The 16,883-nt window shown below is 46.3% G+C and overlaps 1 protein-coding gene across 1 annotated transcript in view; it reads right to left on the reverse strand.

Annotated features, from left to right (window-relative positions):
• Positions 1–3,052, reverse strand: part of RRP12 (ribosomal RNA processing 12 homolog) — a 28,964-nt gene extending 25,912 nt beyond the window's left edge. The window contains exons 1-3 of the mRNA XM_086379378.1: positions 2,795–3,052; positions 2,053–2,288; positions 443–526 (exon numbers count right to left, since the gene is read on the reverse strand). Coding sequence (XP_086235504.1) covers positions 443–526; positions 2,053–2,288; positions 2,795–2,933 — 459 coding nt within the window. The 5' untranslated portion in view covers positions 2,934–3,052. The remainder of the gene's footprint in view (positions 1–442; positions 527–2,052; positions 2,289–2,794) is intronic.
• Positions 3,053–16,883: the final 13,831 nt, after the last annotated feature.

Raw genomic sequence — 16,883 nt, forward strand, 5'->3', positions numbered from 1 at the left:
GAAGATGCCCTGGAGAAGGAAATGGCAACCCACTCCAGTGTTCTTGCCTGGAGAATCCCATGGACAGAGGAGCCTGGCGGGCTACAGTCCATGGGGTCGCAAAAGAATCGGACATGACTAGAGACTAAACGACAGCAAATCCCCTGAAAGGGTGTTGGTAACCCCCAGACTACACTCTAAAAACAATTTTATTAGAGAATCCCCCGGGTGTAACCCAGTTTTATCAACTAGGAAAGAAATAAAAGAGACGACTGGATTTTGTTTTATGAGAATCATATAGGAAATCCCACCAGCCTTACCAAGCCATTTGAGAGTAACTGAAGCCCTTTCACCTGTTCCAGGTTGTCTTTCTCTATCCCTGCATGCAGGGGTCCCTGTCTTCTCTCTACAGCCTCAAGAACCTGCTCCCCCAAGTGCCCACCAGCAAGTTGCACTCACTCACCAGCGCAGCAAAATACTCCGTCTCAGTCTCCTTCCCACCCTGGGAGCGAATCACCTCTGTGACAGCAGCCAAGACAGCACAGATCTGCACATAAGGGAGAAGCCATCTGTGACATCTATTTCCAATCAAATCCCACCCCAGGGTAGCCTTTTCTTCTTCCTCCATCACGAATTAATCTCCTGACAAAGCCCAGAGCAGACAAGTTCCCCTCGCACTGAGCCAGGGGAACACATCACAGGGCCCAGCAAACTGGAAGACATTTGCCCCAAAACCCACCTCTAGTGCTCTACCCATTACAGAAATACCTGCACAAATGTGCAAACATTTGTGCACAAGTGTGTTCACTGCAGCAACCAACTGGAACAATAAAGCAGCCATCAACAGGGGATTAATAATGTAGTATCATATAATAATGGCAGATTCGAATACTATGTAACTACTGAAAAGAATGATGACCAATTATACAGATGAATTTAGAAATGCTGATCAGTGGGGGAAAAGTTGCAAAATAGTGTATATACAATATAATGGTGCTTTCAGTAACCTAGACAAAGTCTGGGTAAAAAAGTCTAGAATAGTATTAATAATTTGATAAGAGGCTGTTGAGAACTTGAGATCTGGCTAGTATGACTGAGAAACTGCATCTTTAAACATCTTAATTATTTATATTTAAAAACAAATACTTTAGCAAATACTTATGGGGAAACAGATTTAGAACTACTTGGGTATAAGAATCTACTTTTGCAATTGTAAGTTTCATGAACTTTAAATACTAATCAAGTACTGCCAATGAAAAGTTAGCATCCAAATGGAGATGTCAGACTAGATTCTGAAAACTCAGTACAGTAAGTATAATGTAAAAATACAGCACTTTTAAAAATATTGATTATAAGTTGAAATGACAATATTTGAAGTATACCAGGTTACATGAGAGATACATAATTAAGGTTACTTTCACCTGCATCTTTTTTTTTTTACTTTTATTTAACACAGCTGCTAGAAAACTTAAAATCCTGTGTGTGGCTCACATTACATTTCTGTTGGACAGCACTGTTCTAGAAAAGTACAGTGACTTGTCAACAGTAACCACCATAAAGAAGGCAAGCTGGGAGGCCAACTTCCATATTTTATTCTACTCATCTCACTTTGTTATCATTTATAGTTTTGACACTTCTCATTTAAACAATGAAAAAATATAAATATATATAATTTAAAATTATAAACAAAAAAGGTAACATTTAGGTCCTATTAGATAAAACATTTTCTAACCACTGTTATTCAGCGTTAATTTATTTAACAAATGTTTTCTGAAAACATTCTATATAAAAAGGCCTGTGTTAGGTATAGTTGAAGAGAAAAACCGTTTGCAAAATATTTTTTGGACATTTGGAAATTGTCTGGAAAATACACTGAGGGACTTTACACTTAAGATGAGAAGATACTCTTAGAAAAAGCAGAGTGGAACCTGCCCTAGGAGATTCAATAGGTCAGGGACACAGAGAGTAGGAAGGGTGACACATCACCCAGAGATTCCACCTGTTGTCAGCAGATAGCAGTCAGTTGTGTCCCCCTCCCCAGCTAGCCTCAGGCTGTCCTGAGCTCCCCCCTACCTCCTTGTGGGCAGCCGAGTTGGACTCCCAGAAGCGCTGCACTTTGCTGAAGGTGACGTTTGTGCAGTCAGACAGGCCGCTCAGGAAGGTGCCAGAAGACTTCTCGGTGAAAGCCGGCGTCACCTCTTCTTCTTCTTCCATGGCCGTCTCAGGGGCTTCGCTTTTGCCCAGGCGCAGGGACCCTGACTGCAGCTCATTATGCAACTTCACCGCATCAACTGTCAAGTCGCTCTTTCCTGAGAACCAGCGATAAACAGTAAGGCCCCCACTTCTACTCGAAACTCCTTGGCCAAGAAAACAAGAATCACCCCTAGGAAACAAAACCGACAGAGTCTGGGCTCCTAATCTGAGAAGCTAAATTCTGAACGCAGTCCGCCTCAGCAGCCCACGGTACTTATCAGACCCAGAAAGGGAACCCTCCAGCTAATGGTTTCGCTTGTGTGAGTCGGCTGGGGGCTGCAGTGAGGGGCCTGGGAAAGAGAAGAGGGCGACAGCGCTCTGTGAAGAGCCAAGATTACAGACGCAGACACTCGTGGTACCCGAGCCAAGTTATCTCCCTCCTGTGAACTCAATTTCCGTATCTGTTAAATGGGGAGGGTGGGCCCTTACAGCAGGTTCGAGATTGGACATTTTAACAGATGAAGCGTCTGGTGGCTGGGCCCCAGAGCGGCTTAGATCCATCGAGACTCAGGCCGACCCAGAACCCCGCCGCCCGGCTGTGCCGTGATCGCGACCCAGCTACCTGAAGGCCGGCTGAAGAAGCGGCTGCGGGCGGCCTGGCGGTGGCGGCAGATGACCGGGTTGCTGTCGCTGCTGTGGCCTTTCTTCCAGCGTTTCAACTTGGCCGAGACCCCGGAGGGCAACTTCCCCGAGCGACCCATGCCTAGTAAGCAGGGAGAGAGGTTAAAGGATTGGGTTCGGGGAACTAAAATACACGCAGGACCCACGTGGGTTCGCAGCCGCTCCACTTCCTCTTCCTCTGACGTAACTTCCTTATTCGCGTCCGTTTCCATGGCAAAAGAATCAACATCCGGTTTCACGTAGTCTCCAGGCTCCACACTCGGTTGAAGGAGAGGCTGGAGGGAGACCCCATTCCTAGGAAGGAAGCTCTGGCTAGGGATGTTACCCCACGGCTACTGCTTCTTGGCCACAAGAGTGAACCTTATTAGACTGGAATTCCTTTACAGGTTAAAACACAAACGTACATTTATATTATTTTTTAAAATCTAATTTCAGGGAATTCCCTGGTGGTCCAGTGACTAAGACTGCACTCCCTATACAGGGGGCCTGAGTTCGATCCCTGGTCAGGGAACTAGATCCCACGTGCCGCAACTAAGACCCTATGCAGCCAAATAAGTAAAAATAATTTTTTAAAAAAATCTAATTTCAAAAGGTAAGCATAGAAACCAGGTGGCGCCAGTGGTAAAGAATCTGCCTGCCAATGCAGAAGACACAGCAGACAAGGGTTCAATCCCTGGGTTAGGAAAATCCCCTGGAGAAGGAAATGGCAACCCACTCCAGCATTCTTCCTCGGGGAATCCAATGGACAGAGGAGCCTGGCGGACTGCAGTCCAGGGGGTTGCATGCAAAGAGTCTGTCACGACTGAGCGCGCACACACACACACACACACACACACACACAGGGTCCTATATAGCACAAGGAACTATATCCATCTCCTGAGATAAGCCACAGTAGAAACATGGAAAAGAATATATATATATAAAACAGAATGCATATGTGTGTATAACTGAGTCACTGCTGTGCAGCGGAGATTTGCACAGCATTGTAAATCAACTGTACTTCGATTGAGGGAAAAAAAGAAAGAGTTAAAACCTGGCCAGACCTGAATGAAAACCAGTTCAAGCTGGAAAAAGAGAAAAGCAGCCAGTGATGCTCCAAACCGCTCAGCTATTTTCATTTATTACTGGGGATATGCACTTGCTAAACCACTCTTGCCTCATTGTTATTGTTACTATTCAGTTGCTAAGTCTTGTCTGACTCTTTTTGACCCCGTGAACTGCAACACCCCAGGCTTCCCTGTCCTTCACTATCTTTCGGAGTTTGCTCAGACTCATGGCCATTGAATCAGTGATGCCATCCAACCATCTCATCCTCTTATCTCATCATAGCACTCAATTCCAACTTACTTAATCTCGTCTTCTCCTAATTTCATTTCAGAAAATGAAAGTGAAGTTGCTCAGTCATGTCCGACTCTTTGTGACCCCATGGATTGCAGCCTACCAGGCTTCTCCGTCCATGGGATTTTACCAGCAGGGTACTGGAGTGGGTTACCATTGCCTTCTCCAGGGGATCTTCCCAACCCAGGAATTGAACCCAGGTCTCCCATATTGCAGGCAGATGCTTTACCCTCTGAGCCACCAGAGAAGCCCAAAATGGCATGCGCCGCCTGGGAAAAAAACCCGGGTCGCAAGAATGGGAATCTTGCGTGATACCACTACACCAGCTCCTGCAATCCAGAACTGATTGGATTCCATTGCAATCCACTCCCCTGAGCCCCTCCCCAAAATCCTTTAGCCAGAACCCAAAGTTTGCAAAAGAGCTTCCCTCCCCTCTCTTGCAAAGCAGCATTCCAAGATTCCTCCAGAATTCCCTTCCTCAGTTCAAATCAATAAATCTGATTTTGTCAGACTAAAGCTTGATCTAGGGTTTTAGGCTGATTAGGCTTTAAACATTCATTTTTTAAACTTTTGTTTTTTGGCTTCCACTAAAGTTAGACCCTTCAATGAGTCAATCTTAATGTACTAGAACTTGACAACCACTTTGCATCCTGCTTCCTTCACTTGATACAATGTGAATTTCCGCCATGTGTTACAAACTAACTGTGTCCTCTGCCCCCATTCAAATGTTAAAAATCCTAATTCCCATAGCTCATGGTATTAGGAGATGGGGCTTTTGGGTGGTGTTTTACTCCTAAGGATGGACCCTCATGAAAGGAACTGGCAGAGCTTCCCAACCTTTTCCCACCATGTTTCCACAAAGCGAGAAGGGCCCTCACCAACCACACTGCCCCTCCCCCACCCTCCAAAGTTTAAACCAGACGTAACTAATCTACAGTATTAGAAGTCAGGATAGCAGTGTTCACCGTGGCAGTAGCTGAGAGTGGGCACAAAGAGAATAGTAACATTCTAATTATTTCTGAGTAAGGAGTTTACATGGATATTATCACTGTGTGCTAACTCACTGAACTATATACTTACAATTTGTGCACTTTTCTGTGTATATATTACACTTCATTGTTTGACTAAAAATCAGAAGTCATCTTTGCACACAGGGCAGAGAGAGCATGAAGACTGTTGACATGACAAAGCACCATTGCAGTTAAGGCGGTGAAGGTAGCTGAGCGCTGACTCCAGGCCCTGAGCCTCCAGCCGCAGGAATCACCACCAACTCCTCTGGTCAGGCCCACTTCTGGCACAGAGGCTGAGTTTTAGGTCTGAGAAAAAGGAACTAGTGGCCTGAGGAGTAAAAGGGAACCAAACTTGGAAATTACTATAAGCAAGCCAGTGCTCATGACCAGCGGAGAAGGAAATGGCACCCCACTCCAGTTCTCTTGCCTGGAAAATCCCATGGACGGAGGAGCCTGGTAGGCTGCAGTCCCGGGGGTCGCGAAGAGTCGGACACGACTGAGCGACTTCACTTTCACTTTTCACTTTCTTGCACTGGAGAAGGAAATGGCAACCCATTCCAGTGTTCTTGCCTGGAGCACCCCAGGGATGGGGGAGCCTGATGGTCCGCCATCTATGGGGTTGCACAGAGTCAGACAAGACTGAAGCAACTTAGCAGCAGCAGCAGCTCATGACCAGAAGTCATGATGTAGGGACAGTCACTTGAGAAAAGACAGAGAAAGTGTTGGGCTCAAGTCTGGACTTACTTTCTGCATCACACAGAGCAAGAATTTAACCTCTTTGAGTCTGCATTTCATAAGGTGGTAAAAATAATACTGAACCCACTGGTCTACTCTGAAGATTGTGTTAAAATGATTACAACACGGTTTAAGTGTTGTTAGTGGTACCATGTGAAGGGTGCTATGGTGCCCTTTTGCCACCAGAGGGAGCACTGCAAACAAACTGTTAAAGCCAAAGCCCTACAGAGACAGCAACGAAGACTAAGCCACCTGGGGTTTTGCAAATCAGATGGGGAGATGAAGAGGCCCAGGGTAGTGGCCGCCTTCAGATCCTTTTCCCAGAGAGCAGGCACCGTGGACCGGCAAACTGAGCCTGCACCATGACTGGATACGGCCCCTGGATGCTCAGTCTGGAGCAAGCATTGGAGGGGCCACAGGCTCCCTGCTGGCCCTCCATCCTGAGGCATCTGCTCAGAGTCTCCTCCGGAAGGCATGTGGTGCCAGGAGAGGGGAAAGAGACATCCAGATGGCCTGAGCACATTCTAGCACACTCTTCCCCACCCTGCACCCCAGGGCTCACCTTTTTGCTCAAGGACTAACCTCCTCCACCCTGAATTCCACCAACGCCTTCCACCCAGAGGCATTAACTGTCTCCAAGACTAGCCACGTATATATGGCTCATAAAGATGACTCTTTACATCAGGTGGCCAAAGTACTGGAGCTTCAGCTTCAGCATCAGCATGAGCCGACTCATTGGAAAAGACCCTGATGCTAGGAAAGATTGAGGGCAGGAGAAAAAGGGGCGACAGAGGATGAGATGGTTGGATGGCATCACCAACTCAATGGATGTGAGTTTGAGCAAACTCCAGGAGATAGCGAAGGACAGGTTAGCTTGGCGTGCTGCAGTCCATGGGGTCGTGAAGATTTGGACCTGACTGAGTGACTGAACAGCAACAAAGGACCACTCACGTTTGTAGGATGGATTCTCTAGTCGAACCCTCAGGGTTAGAACTCAAGTACCACCACTTGCTGTCTGACCTTGAGCAAGTCGCCTTACTCTCTGAGCCTCTTTCCTTCATTTGTAAAATGGAGATAAGAATGCCCACCCATAGCATTTTTGAGAACTAAATAAGACAACACATACAAACGTGCTTAACACTATCTGGCAGATAATGAGAAGGCAACAACTGTGAGCTGATTCGTTGGAAAAGACCCTGATGCTGGGGAAAATTGAGGGCAGGAGAAGGGGTGACAGAAGGTGAGATGGTTGGATGGCATCCCTGACTCCATGGATACGAGTTTTGATGGCTATCTCCATCACTAACTCCAGTATATAGTGAAGGACAGAGAATCCTGGCATGCTGCAGTCTATGGGGTCACAAAGAGCTGGCCATGACTTAGCAACTTAACATTACTATTATCCAAAAAAAAAAAAATCTTGAGTTACAAAGCACCTTCTCACCTACTATCGAAGTGAGGAGGAGAGAGAGAGCACATGTCCTCATTTCACAGACGGGTAAATATGGTTCCAAGGAGTTGAGTGACACCACTAAGGTCATACAGTCAGTCAATGGGCAAAAGCCAGGAGATCCAACTCTTAGCTGAGGAGCCCCCTCTGTAGTCACTGCTCTTAAAACTCTGTTTAAGGCTTATGTGGAAGTAACAGGGCTGCTGCATCCAAAGCACTGAGCCCAGGGCCACAGGAAAGCCGTTTTTAGATTTGTGGGGTTGTAATCTCTTATGACGCTAAGCAGGAGGAAAGGGAAGTTGAGGTTTAGCCTCTTGCCCTAAACAAAGAGGAAGTGATGGTTTGGATGTTTGAAATGCGGCTCAAGCCCTGAGGGTAGGAGAAGGGCTTTGTCACCCTGGGCAGCCCATTGTGATCAAGCAGTGGAGTTGCAACTCCAGAGTGTTTTCCTAGCTGCTGGAGTTGTGTTAACAACCAGACTTTGGGCTTAGGCAGGCTTGCATTTGGAGCCACATCCTAGGTATGACCAGGGACAGGTGACTGGACTTTATAAGCCACAGTTTGATCATCTGAAAATGGAGCTGCTCTTTGGAGACAGAAATGAGATAACACATGCCAAATGCTTAGCACCGCACCTGGCACGCGACTGTTGCAGAAGGCTGGGTGCACCTGGCTTCTGGGGCTGTGACATTCATTTGGCAAAGAAGAGCTTTTAGGAAGAAGAGCTTACTTCCTAGAGTAAGTCTGGGGGCTGAGTGAATGGCCTGGTGTACTAAAACTGACAGAGAGGACCAGTATCTGGGCACGGCAGGTGTGAGCTTGCTCAAAAGGAGAACTGTCTTCCAAGGTGGGGTCCACCCTTTCTTCCCACCTGGCAGTAGGTGTCCATGGCTAGCAGAAGGGAGTCTGGGTAAGGAGAGAGCGTGATTGCCACTATAATCTGGCATCCTGATTCCCCCCAAATCAGTCTTACTCCAAAACGAAATCTTTGCCACTTACTACTTTGAATCCCACCCCACCCACCCCACTCCCCTTTTTTTTTGCCATGAAGGATACAAGATCTTAGCTCCCTGACCAGGGATCGAACCCATGCCCCCTTCAGTGGAAGCACAGTATCTTAACCTCTGAATGGCCAAAGAAGTTCCACGAGGTGGCTTTTTGAAAATGAAACTGGCAAAGTAGATTGGGAGTATATTCTAATGGGCTTTGAGGGCCAGGCTAAGGGGTCTGGATTCTAATAGGAACTTTCGGAAGCACATTGCACTCACGCTCCTACTGAGTCCTCACAGCTGTGCTGTGCAGTGGGTGTCATTATCATCAGCCAAACAACAACAAGCACTCACACACACAGAAGGCTGCAAATAAGAAACGAGTTTATTTTGTTCTTAAGAATTGTAATTCTGGAGAAACAAATTTGGGTGAAAACTAAAGAGTGTTCCAGGGAAGAGTCAGAGGGTTATAAAGACAAAAGCCACCAGAATACATTCTAGAGCGAGAAAGGAAATCTATGCCCTTAAGGGACAGGCTGTGACAAGTGTTTTAGGGTGAGAGTCTGATAAATATCTTGAGTTTCTGGAAGACTGGGCAGATACTCTGGATGCCTTCATTAAGGCAATAAGTACTCAAAAGGTCACATTTCCATCCAGGCGGAGACCCACATAAGTTACACTTCCTTAAAGACCTCCCAGCTCCATTTAATTTTTTATTTGTATTTTTAAAACTTTTATTTTTATTTATCTATTTGGCTGCCCTGGGTCTTAGATGCAGCAGGTGGGATCTAGTTTTTGACCAGGGATCGAACCTGGGCTCCCTGCACTGGGAGCATGGAGTCTTAGCCACTGAGTTCAGTTCAGTTCAGTTGCTCAGTCGTGTCCAACTCTTTGCGACCCCATGAATCACAGCACGCCAGGCCTGTCCATCACCCTGTCCATCACCAACTCCAAGAGTTTACTCAAACTCATGTCCATCGAGTCGGTGATGCCATCCAGCCATCTCATCCTATGTCGTCCCCTTCTCCTCCTGCCCCCAATCCCTCCCAAAATCAGGGTCTTTTCCAATGAGTCAACTCTTCGCATGAGGTGGCCAAAGTATTGGAGTTTCAGCTTCAGCATCAGTCCTTCCAAAGAACACCCAGGACTGATGCCCTTTAGGATGGACTGGTTGGATCTCCTTGCAGTCCAAGGGGCGCTCAAGAGTCTTCTCCACCACAGTTCAAAAGAATCAATTCTTCGGCTCTCAGCCTTCTTCACAGTGCAACTCTCACATCCATACATGACCACAGGAAAAACCATAGCCTTGACTAGATGGACCTTTGTTGGCAAAGTAATGTCTCTGCTTTTCAATATGCTATCTAGGTTGGTCATAACTTTCCTGCCAAGGAGTAAGCATCTTTTATTTATTTTTTTTTGCATCTTTTAATTTCATGGCTGCAGTCACCATCTGCAGTGATTTTGGAGCCCAAAAAAATAAAGTCTGACACTGTTTCCACTGTTTCCTCATCTATTTCCCGTGAAGTGATGGGACCAGATGCCATGATCTTCGTTTTCTGAATGTTGAGCTTTAAGCCAACTTTTTCACTCTCCTCTTTCGCTTTCATCAACAGGCTTTTTAGTTCCTCTTCACTTTCTGCCACAAGAGTGGTGTCATCTGCATATCTGAGGTTATTGATATTTATCCCAGCAATCTTGATTCCAGCTTGTGCTTTTTCCAGCCCAGCGTTTCTCATGATGTACTCTGCATACAAGTTAAATAAGCAGGGTGACAATATACAGCCTTGATGTACTCCTTTTCCTATTTGGAACCAGCCTGTTGGTCCATGTCCAGTTCTAATTGTTGCTTCCTGACCTGCATACAGGTTTCTCAAGAGGCAGGTCAGGTGGTCTGGTATTCCCATCTCTTTCAGAATTTTCCACAGTTTATTGTGACCCACACAGTCAAAGGCTCTGGCATAGTCAATAAAGCAGAAATAGATGTTTTTCTGGAACTCTCTTGCTTTTTTGATGATCCAGCAGATGTTGGCGATTTGACCTCTGGTTCCTCTGCCTTTTCTAAAACCAGCTTGAACATCTGGAAGTTCACGTACTGGTGAAGCCTGGCTTGGAGAATTTTGAGCATTACTTTACTAGCGTGTGATATGAGTGCAATTGTGCAGTAGTTTGAGCATTCTTTGGCATTGCCTTTCTTTGGGATGGAGTGAAAAGTGACCTTTTCCAGTCCTGTGGCCACTGCTGAGTTTTCAGCCACTGAACCACCAGGGAAATCTTTCCCACCTTCATTTTAGAGCATTCTGTTAGCAATATTGACTCCAGTTTTTATTTTCCTTTCACATCATTATCCATATTATACACATGGAGAAACCAAAGCTGGAGAAAGTCGAGTACTTGCTTAAGTTCCCAACAGCATTAAATGATAGAGTTGGCATTTTAAATTTACTTTTCTCTCAAGTCCTTTTCTTATGATCAGCTGATTACAAAGAGATGAAAGTGGCCTAGTTCTCATGTACAGTGCTCACAGGCTGGTTGGGGTGGGGGCGAAGAAATCTGGTGGTGATGATATGATCCATGCCATCATCCAGGTATGCCTAGGAGTCAGAGAGCCTCGAGCTTGGCAGGGTGTGGTCAGGTCTAGGAGGCAGATTCAGTGTCAGGTGAGGGATGCTTTCTGATCCACAGACTGCTGTATACTTGCTGCGTCCCCACATGGCAAAAAGGGCAAGAGAACTCTGTGAGCTCTCTCTCTCTTTTTTTAAATAAATGTGTTCATTTCTCTTCTTTTTTCTTCAGTTTGGCTGCACTTGGTCTTAGTTAGACACACAGTATCTTCGATCCTGGTTGAAGTATGCGGGATCTTTGATTGTGGCATGTGTGATCCAGCTCCCCGACCAGGAATTGAGCCCCAGCCACCTGCATTGGAAGCATGGAGTCTTAGCCACTGGATCATCAGGGAAGTCCTTGGGCTTTCTTTTATAAGATACTAATCCCATGAGCCCTCATGGCCTAAGCACCTCCTATAGTCTGCACCTCCTAATACCATCACGTCAAGGTTATGATTTTTTTTTGCATTTTAAAAACATTTATTTATTTTTAATTGAGGGATAATTGCTTTACAATATTGTGTTGCTTTCTGTCATACATCAACATGAATCAGCCATAGGTATACATATGTCCCCTCCCTCTTGAACTTCCTTCTCACCTCCCACATCCCACCCCTCTAGGTTGTTACAGAAGCCTGGTTTGAGTTCCCTGAGCCATACAGCAAATTCCCACTGGCTATCTATTTTACATATGGTAGTGCACCCACCACCCACCTGTGCCCAGATGTCTGTTCTTTATCTCTGCGCCTCCATTGCTGCCCTGCAAATACGTTCATCAGTACCATCTTTCTAGATTCCATAAATGTGCATTAATAGATGATATTTATTATTCTCTTTCTGACTTACTTCACTCTGTATAATAGGCTCTAGGTTCATCTGGTTATGATTTCTTTTGTATTTTTCATTTTGAAGGTTAAGATTTCAACATATGCGTTTGGGGACATAAACGTTCGGTCCATTGCAGCGACACTGGAGCTGCATGGTGAATTGAAATTGACCAGAAAGGAGAGGTGGAGGTGTGGCCAGGCCTAGGGAAGAGCAGCTGCAAAGACACAGAGGTAGAGCTAACATAACGTGTTTGCTCTAGAGGCAGGATGCTAAAGACTGCCGCACCAGTACAGGCAAGAAACAATGGTCTGACACCAAGGCTGTGGCAGTGGGAGCGAAAAGGAGAAGATAGATGGGAAAATGTATTTAGGAGGGGAATGGGTAGCACTCACTGACTGACCAGTTATGAGGAATGAGCTAGACTGCAATGTGCAGTTATGTAGACCGTGGGCTGCCCAATTTCCCACCGGAGGGATCTGAACTCCCACTCTCATTGGAACTGGTCTTTTTCTAAGTAACCAAGATACTGTAGAGACTAGCAATAGCTCTAGAGGGAGGAAAAATTACTCCCAGAGAGGCAAGCAGTTCCAGACTAGATGTGGAGGGTGTCTATGGAAGACACCACCTCTAAATAGCTGAAACAAAAAGTTGAATCTCTGATTTACTTTGGGAGTACACAGCACTGCCTGTGGGGCAGTCTCATTGAGTGGAGCAGGGACGTGATCATACATGAGGTGCTGGGAGGTGTGAAGGTCTGGGATGGGCACACTTACAGGAGGGAGAGTTTAGGGACTGGCTGGTGACTGTTTCTGTGTGGCTGTTGCTGACTGACTGTTGCTGACTGACTGACCTACAGAAGTGCAGTCACCAAGGCAAACTCTCATTGTTCCATTAAAGGGAGATGAGTTGTCATTGCTGATATGGTTTAAAACCCTTTGGGGTTGTTACTTGTTGCCTTGGCAACAGGACAGTCTTTGGGGTATGAGAACTTTTTTTCTTCACGAGACAGCTAGCTTAAACCGTTCACCTCCCTCCCCTCAGGAGCATTTTACTTTAACAGTGGACTATGTTTCTCAAAGGGTTAAATCTCCAGAGGGATTTAGGACCTGTTGGGGGCTCAGACACCTGCCTGGTCCAGGCAGTGGCAATAAGATCCAGTTTCTGTCCTTTCCTTCCAAATCCTGGACCTGGGGTGGTCCTAAAACAGGGATCACGGAAATTAGCTGCACAGTAGGGAAAGGTCCTGGGCCAGGGCTGGGAGTCATGTATCAAGTCAAAACCAGGACCTAGGAGTGAATGAAAGTTTGATCGGGGGACCTTCTGAAAACTACAGCCAGGAGGACAGACTCTCAGATAGCTCTGAGGAGCTGCCCTGGAAAGGTAAGGGAGGATCCAGGATACATAGTCATGTTTGCTGCAAAGACAAAAAAAACACAAAAAGAAGCAGAAAAAAAACAAACAAAAAACCCCCATACAGTCAAACATCAAAAAATTACTGCTAATCACAAAAAAAAAACCCCAGACATCTCAAATTAATGGGTTATATATATATATATATAATACTTAGAATTGAATCCAAAAAATATAGACTAGGAGAACAATCTGATGTGAAGGAGAACAGAGGGCCCTGTTTGAGCATTTTTATCATCATAGTTCTTACATGCAGGGCCTAGAAACAAAGGACCAGGTGCACCCCTTGTGGTTTCTTTTCAGAGACTGAAAGAGTTCCATAACCCAAGAAAAAGAGTTTATACTATGGCCACACTGGCCACTCAAGTCCAAAGCTGGGTTTTGAGGTTGGAGAAGAAAGGCTTTTGTCAGGGGAGCACTTGGAAGCCAGTTCCGGCTCTGTATCTTCAGATGGTGACTGTGGAATGCTGTAGAGTGTGACTTTTACTGGTCACTGAAGCACTGCTTCCTCTCCTGGATGCTCAGAGTCTTAAGACTTTAGCCACAATCATTTGGGCTCATGCTGGAGGCAGGAATCCCTTCCTGCGCAGGCATCAGCTGAGCTGGGGAGATCTGAGCATCCTGTGATGAGTTTGCTTGATGTTCCACACATAAAGGCTTAAAAGGTTGTGAAGGGGAGTCCTGTGGACTAGACGGCAGCCGCCCCTCCCTGCCTTCCACCCAGCAGGAAACATGTTTCTCCTTGTTGCGATTCTAAATCGGGCTTTGCTGAATGTTTGGTACCTGATAAGGGAATTATCTTTCTGCAGAAAAAAAAAAAAAAAAAAAACACTTGGGAAGGGAAGGCTGAGAGAGGCCTTTATTATTTTAAGGGACAAGGGCAATAGGAATGTAATCACTGATATCCTTATCTGAGTTTTTGTAGCAGCTTAACCAACAAGTTCCCTGGTGGCTCAGAAGTCTGCCTACAGTGCGGGAGACCCGGGTTCAATCCCTGGGTTGGGAAGATCTCCTGGAGAAGGAAATGGCAACCCACTCCAGTACCCTTGCCTGGAAAATCCGATAGACGGAGAAGCCTGGTAGGCTACAGTCCATGGGGTTGCAAAGAGTCAGACACGACTGAGCGACTTCACTTTCAACCAACAAGTTGGTGGTTAGAAGCTGTTAGAGTCCTGTGAATTTACCTGAGGCCTGAAGGATTTCCCTGAGGCCTGGGAAAGATTGAAGGCGGGAGGAGAAGGGGACAACAGAGGATGAGATGGTTGGATGGCATCACCGACTCAATGGACATGAGTTTGATAAACTCCAGGAGTTGGTGATGGACAGGGAAGCCTGGCGTGCTGTGGCCCATGGGGTTTCAAAGAGTCGGACATGACTGAGCGACTGAACTGAGCGACTGAACTGATGAACTGAAGGATTAGAGCACTGAGCTAGGAGGGAGGCTGTCTGCCCTAAGAGTTCAGGGACTGGGTGGGTGAGGGGCCCAGGAAGAGATGAGAACTGTCACTGATGAATGCCTGAACTGGGAGATAAGAGTAGGCTCAGAAGGCTCTGGAACACAGGGCCCATTCCCACACTCCATGTAGGAAGGAGGACTTATTTGGCCATAGTTGCTCCCTGCAGGGCAGAGAGGGAAGGTGGTGATCAGGTTGGGAGCTCTGCAGTGGGTCCCTCAGGCTGCTCGCCAAGCTGGCCCCTGGCTGTGATCAGAACCCTCATACTGCTTTGTTCTCAGGATATGTGAAAGCTCTCCCTTATCTGCCCACTTCTTTAGAAGGGCCGAGGAATCACCCCTGACAAAGGTCTGTGTGTCTTGTGTTCAATAGAGATAACAAGATGTAAAAAAAAAAAGTACTAGAGGGCAACATACACTGGTTTATCCCTACCCTTTACTGTCATTTGAGAAATCTTGGTTTGAACGGCTCTAAGCTTCTTCCCACTTCATGGAAAATAGATGGGGAAACAGTGGAAACAGTATCAGACTTTATCTTTCTGGGCTCCAAAATCACTGCAGATGGTGACTGCAGCCATGAAATTAAAAGACACTAACTCCTTGGGAGGAAAGTTATGACCAACCTAGATAGCATATTCAAAAGCAGAGACATTACTTTGCTGGCAAAAGTTCGTCTAGTCAAGGCTATGGTTTTTCCTGTGGTCATGTATGGATGTGAGAGTTGCACTGTGAAGAAGGCTGAGAGCCGAAGAATTGATGCTTTTGAACTGTGGTGTTGGAGAAGACTCTTGAGCGTCCCTTGGACTGCAAGGAGATCCAACCAGTCCATTCTGAAGGAGATCAGCCCTGGGATTTCTTTGGAAGGAATGATGCTAAAGCTGAAACTCCAGTACTTTGGCTACCTCATGCGAAGAGTTGACTCATTGGAAAAGACTCTGATGCTGGGAGGGATTGGGGGCAAGAGGAGAAGGGGACGACAGAGGATGAGATGGCTGGATGGCATCACTGACTCGATGGACATGAGTCTGAGTGAACTCCGGGAGTTGGTGATGGACAGGGAGGCCTGGCGTGCTGCGATTCATGGGGTCGCAAAGAGTCGGACATGACTGAGTGACTGATCTGATCTGAAGCTTCTTCCCAGATTTGTGAAGCTGTGACAGACACTGGATGAATCCCCATTTCTGCCCAGGAATTCTGGCTTTTTGCTGCAAAGCCTTCACTGTCCTCACGGTCCACCTCCCTACCCTCCGCTCTATCTCCTTTTTTTTTTTTTTCCCAATTTCTCTGGGTTCCTGCCTTCTTCTGGCACAGCAAGCCTCAACTCTATGACCTTTTTCCTTGGATCATCTCTGACTTCTCACTTATATACCTGGTCCCCTGCTCATCTCTTGCTCTTTTGAAAGGGTCACCTCACTTTGCTCATCTGTTGCATGTGGACTGGAGGTGGGGACTTGCGGTGGACGATTATCAAGATCTTTCCCAGCTCAGGGACACTCAGGGAGTTGGCCAAGGGCAAAGTCTCCATGGGTATATGAAATAGAGATGCAGTGCCCATCCTCAAGGAGTTTCTAGTTGAGTAGATCTGATATAAATAGATACATAAAAAAATCTTTGATAATCTAAGGTAGATATCCTGTGAGTGAGTTAGAGTTCCTCAGAATTCCAAGGAGGTGAAAGATTCCTTCTGGAAGCAGAGCAAATTGATGAAAGCAAAAAATTAGGATTCCCGGGCTCTTTCCCAAGGCTGGTGGTACAGACACCCTTGGCCTCCTGCCCAAAGTATCCTAGTTACATGCTCAGTTCCAATCCCAGTCTTGATCACATGGCTAATAGCATTTGTTATCAATATGTTAATAATACATTATTGTTATTTATGACTATTTGCTAGTCTGAAAAGCCAAGGTTAAGGCTGGGAGTGTATGCGCATCAGTACTGAAGCAGAAGGAATGGCCAGAGGGAGAATTTCTAAAGAGGGAGTCTTCCAAGGTCCCCACATGGGCCATGCCAGGAGCTTGAACAAGGAAAGCTTCCAGGGCAGGTCTTGCTTTGCAGCCCTGGAAGTCCATAAACTCCAAGGGCAGCTTTCAGTGCTGGACCCCATTCCAGTGACCTCTCTGGTCACTGAGTTCCATCTTCTCCCAGCTGCAGAGGAAGGAAGCAGTGGAACATTGTGGTTAGAGTGCACACTTGGCCACTGACTGTCTGGGTTTGAGT

This window comes from Bos grunniens, chromosome 26 (genome assembly GCF_055505025.1).
Source record: "Bos grunniens cultivar Pamir isolate PY7600 chromosome 26, Bosgru_T2T1.0, whole genome shotgun sequence".
In the NCBI taxonomy this organism is placed as follows: Eukaryota; Metazoa; Chordata; class Mammalia; order Artiodactyla; family Bovidae; genus Bos; species Bos grunniens.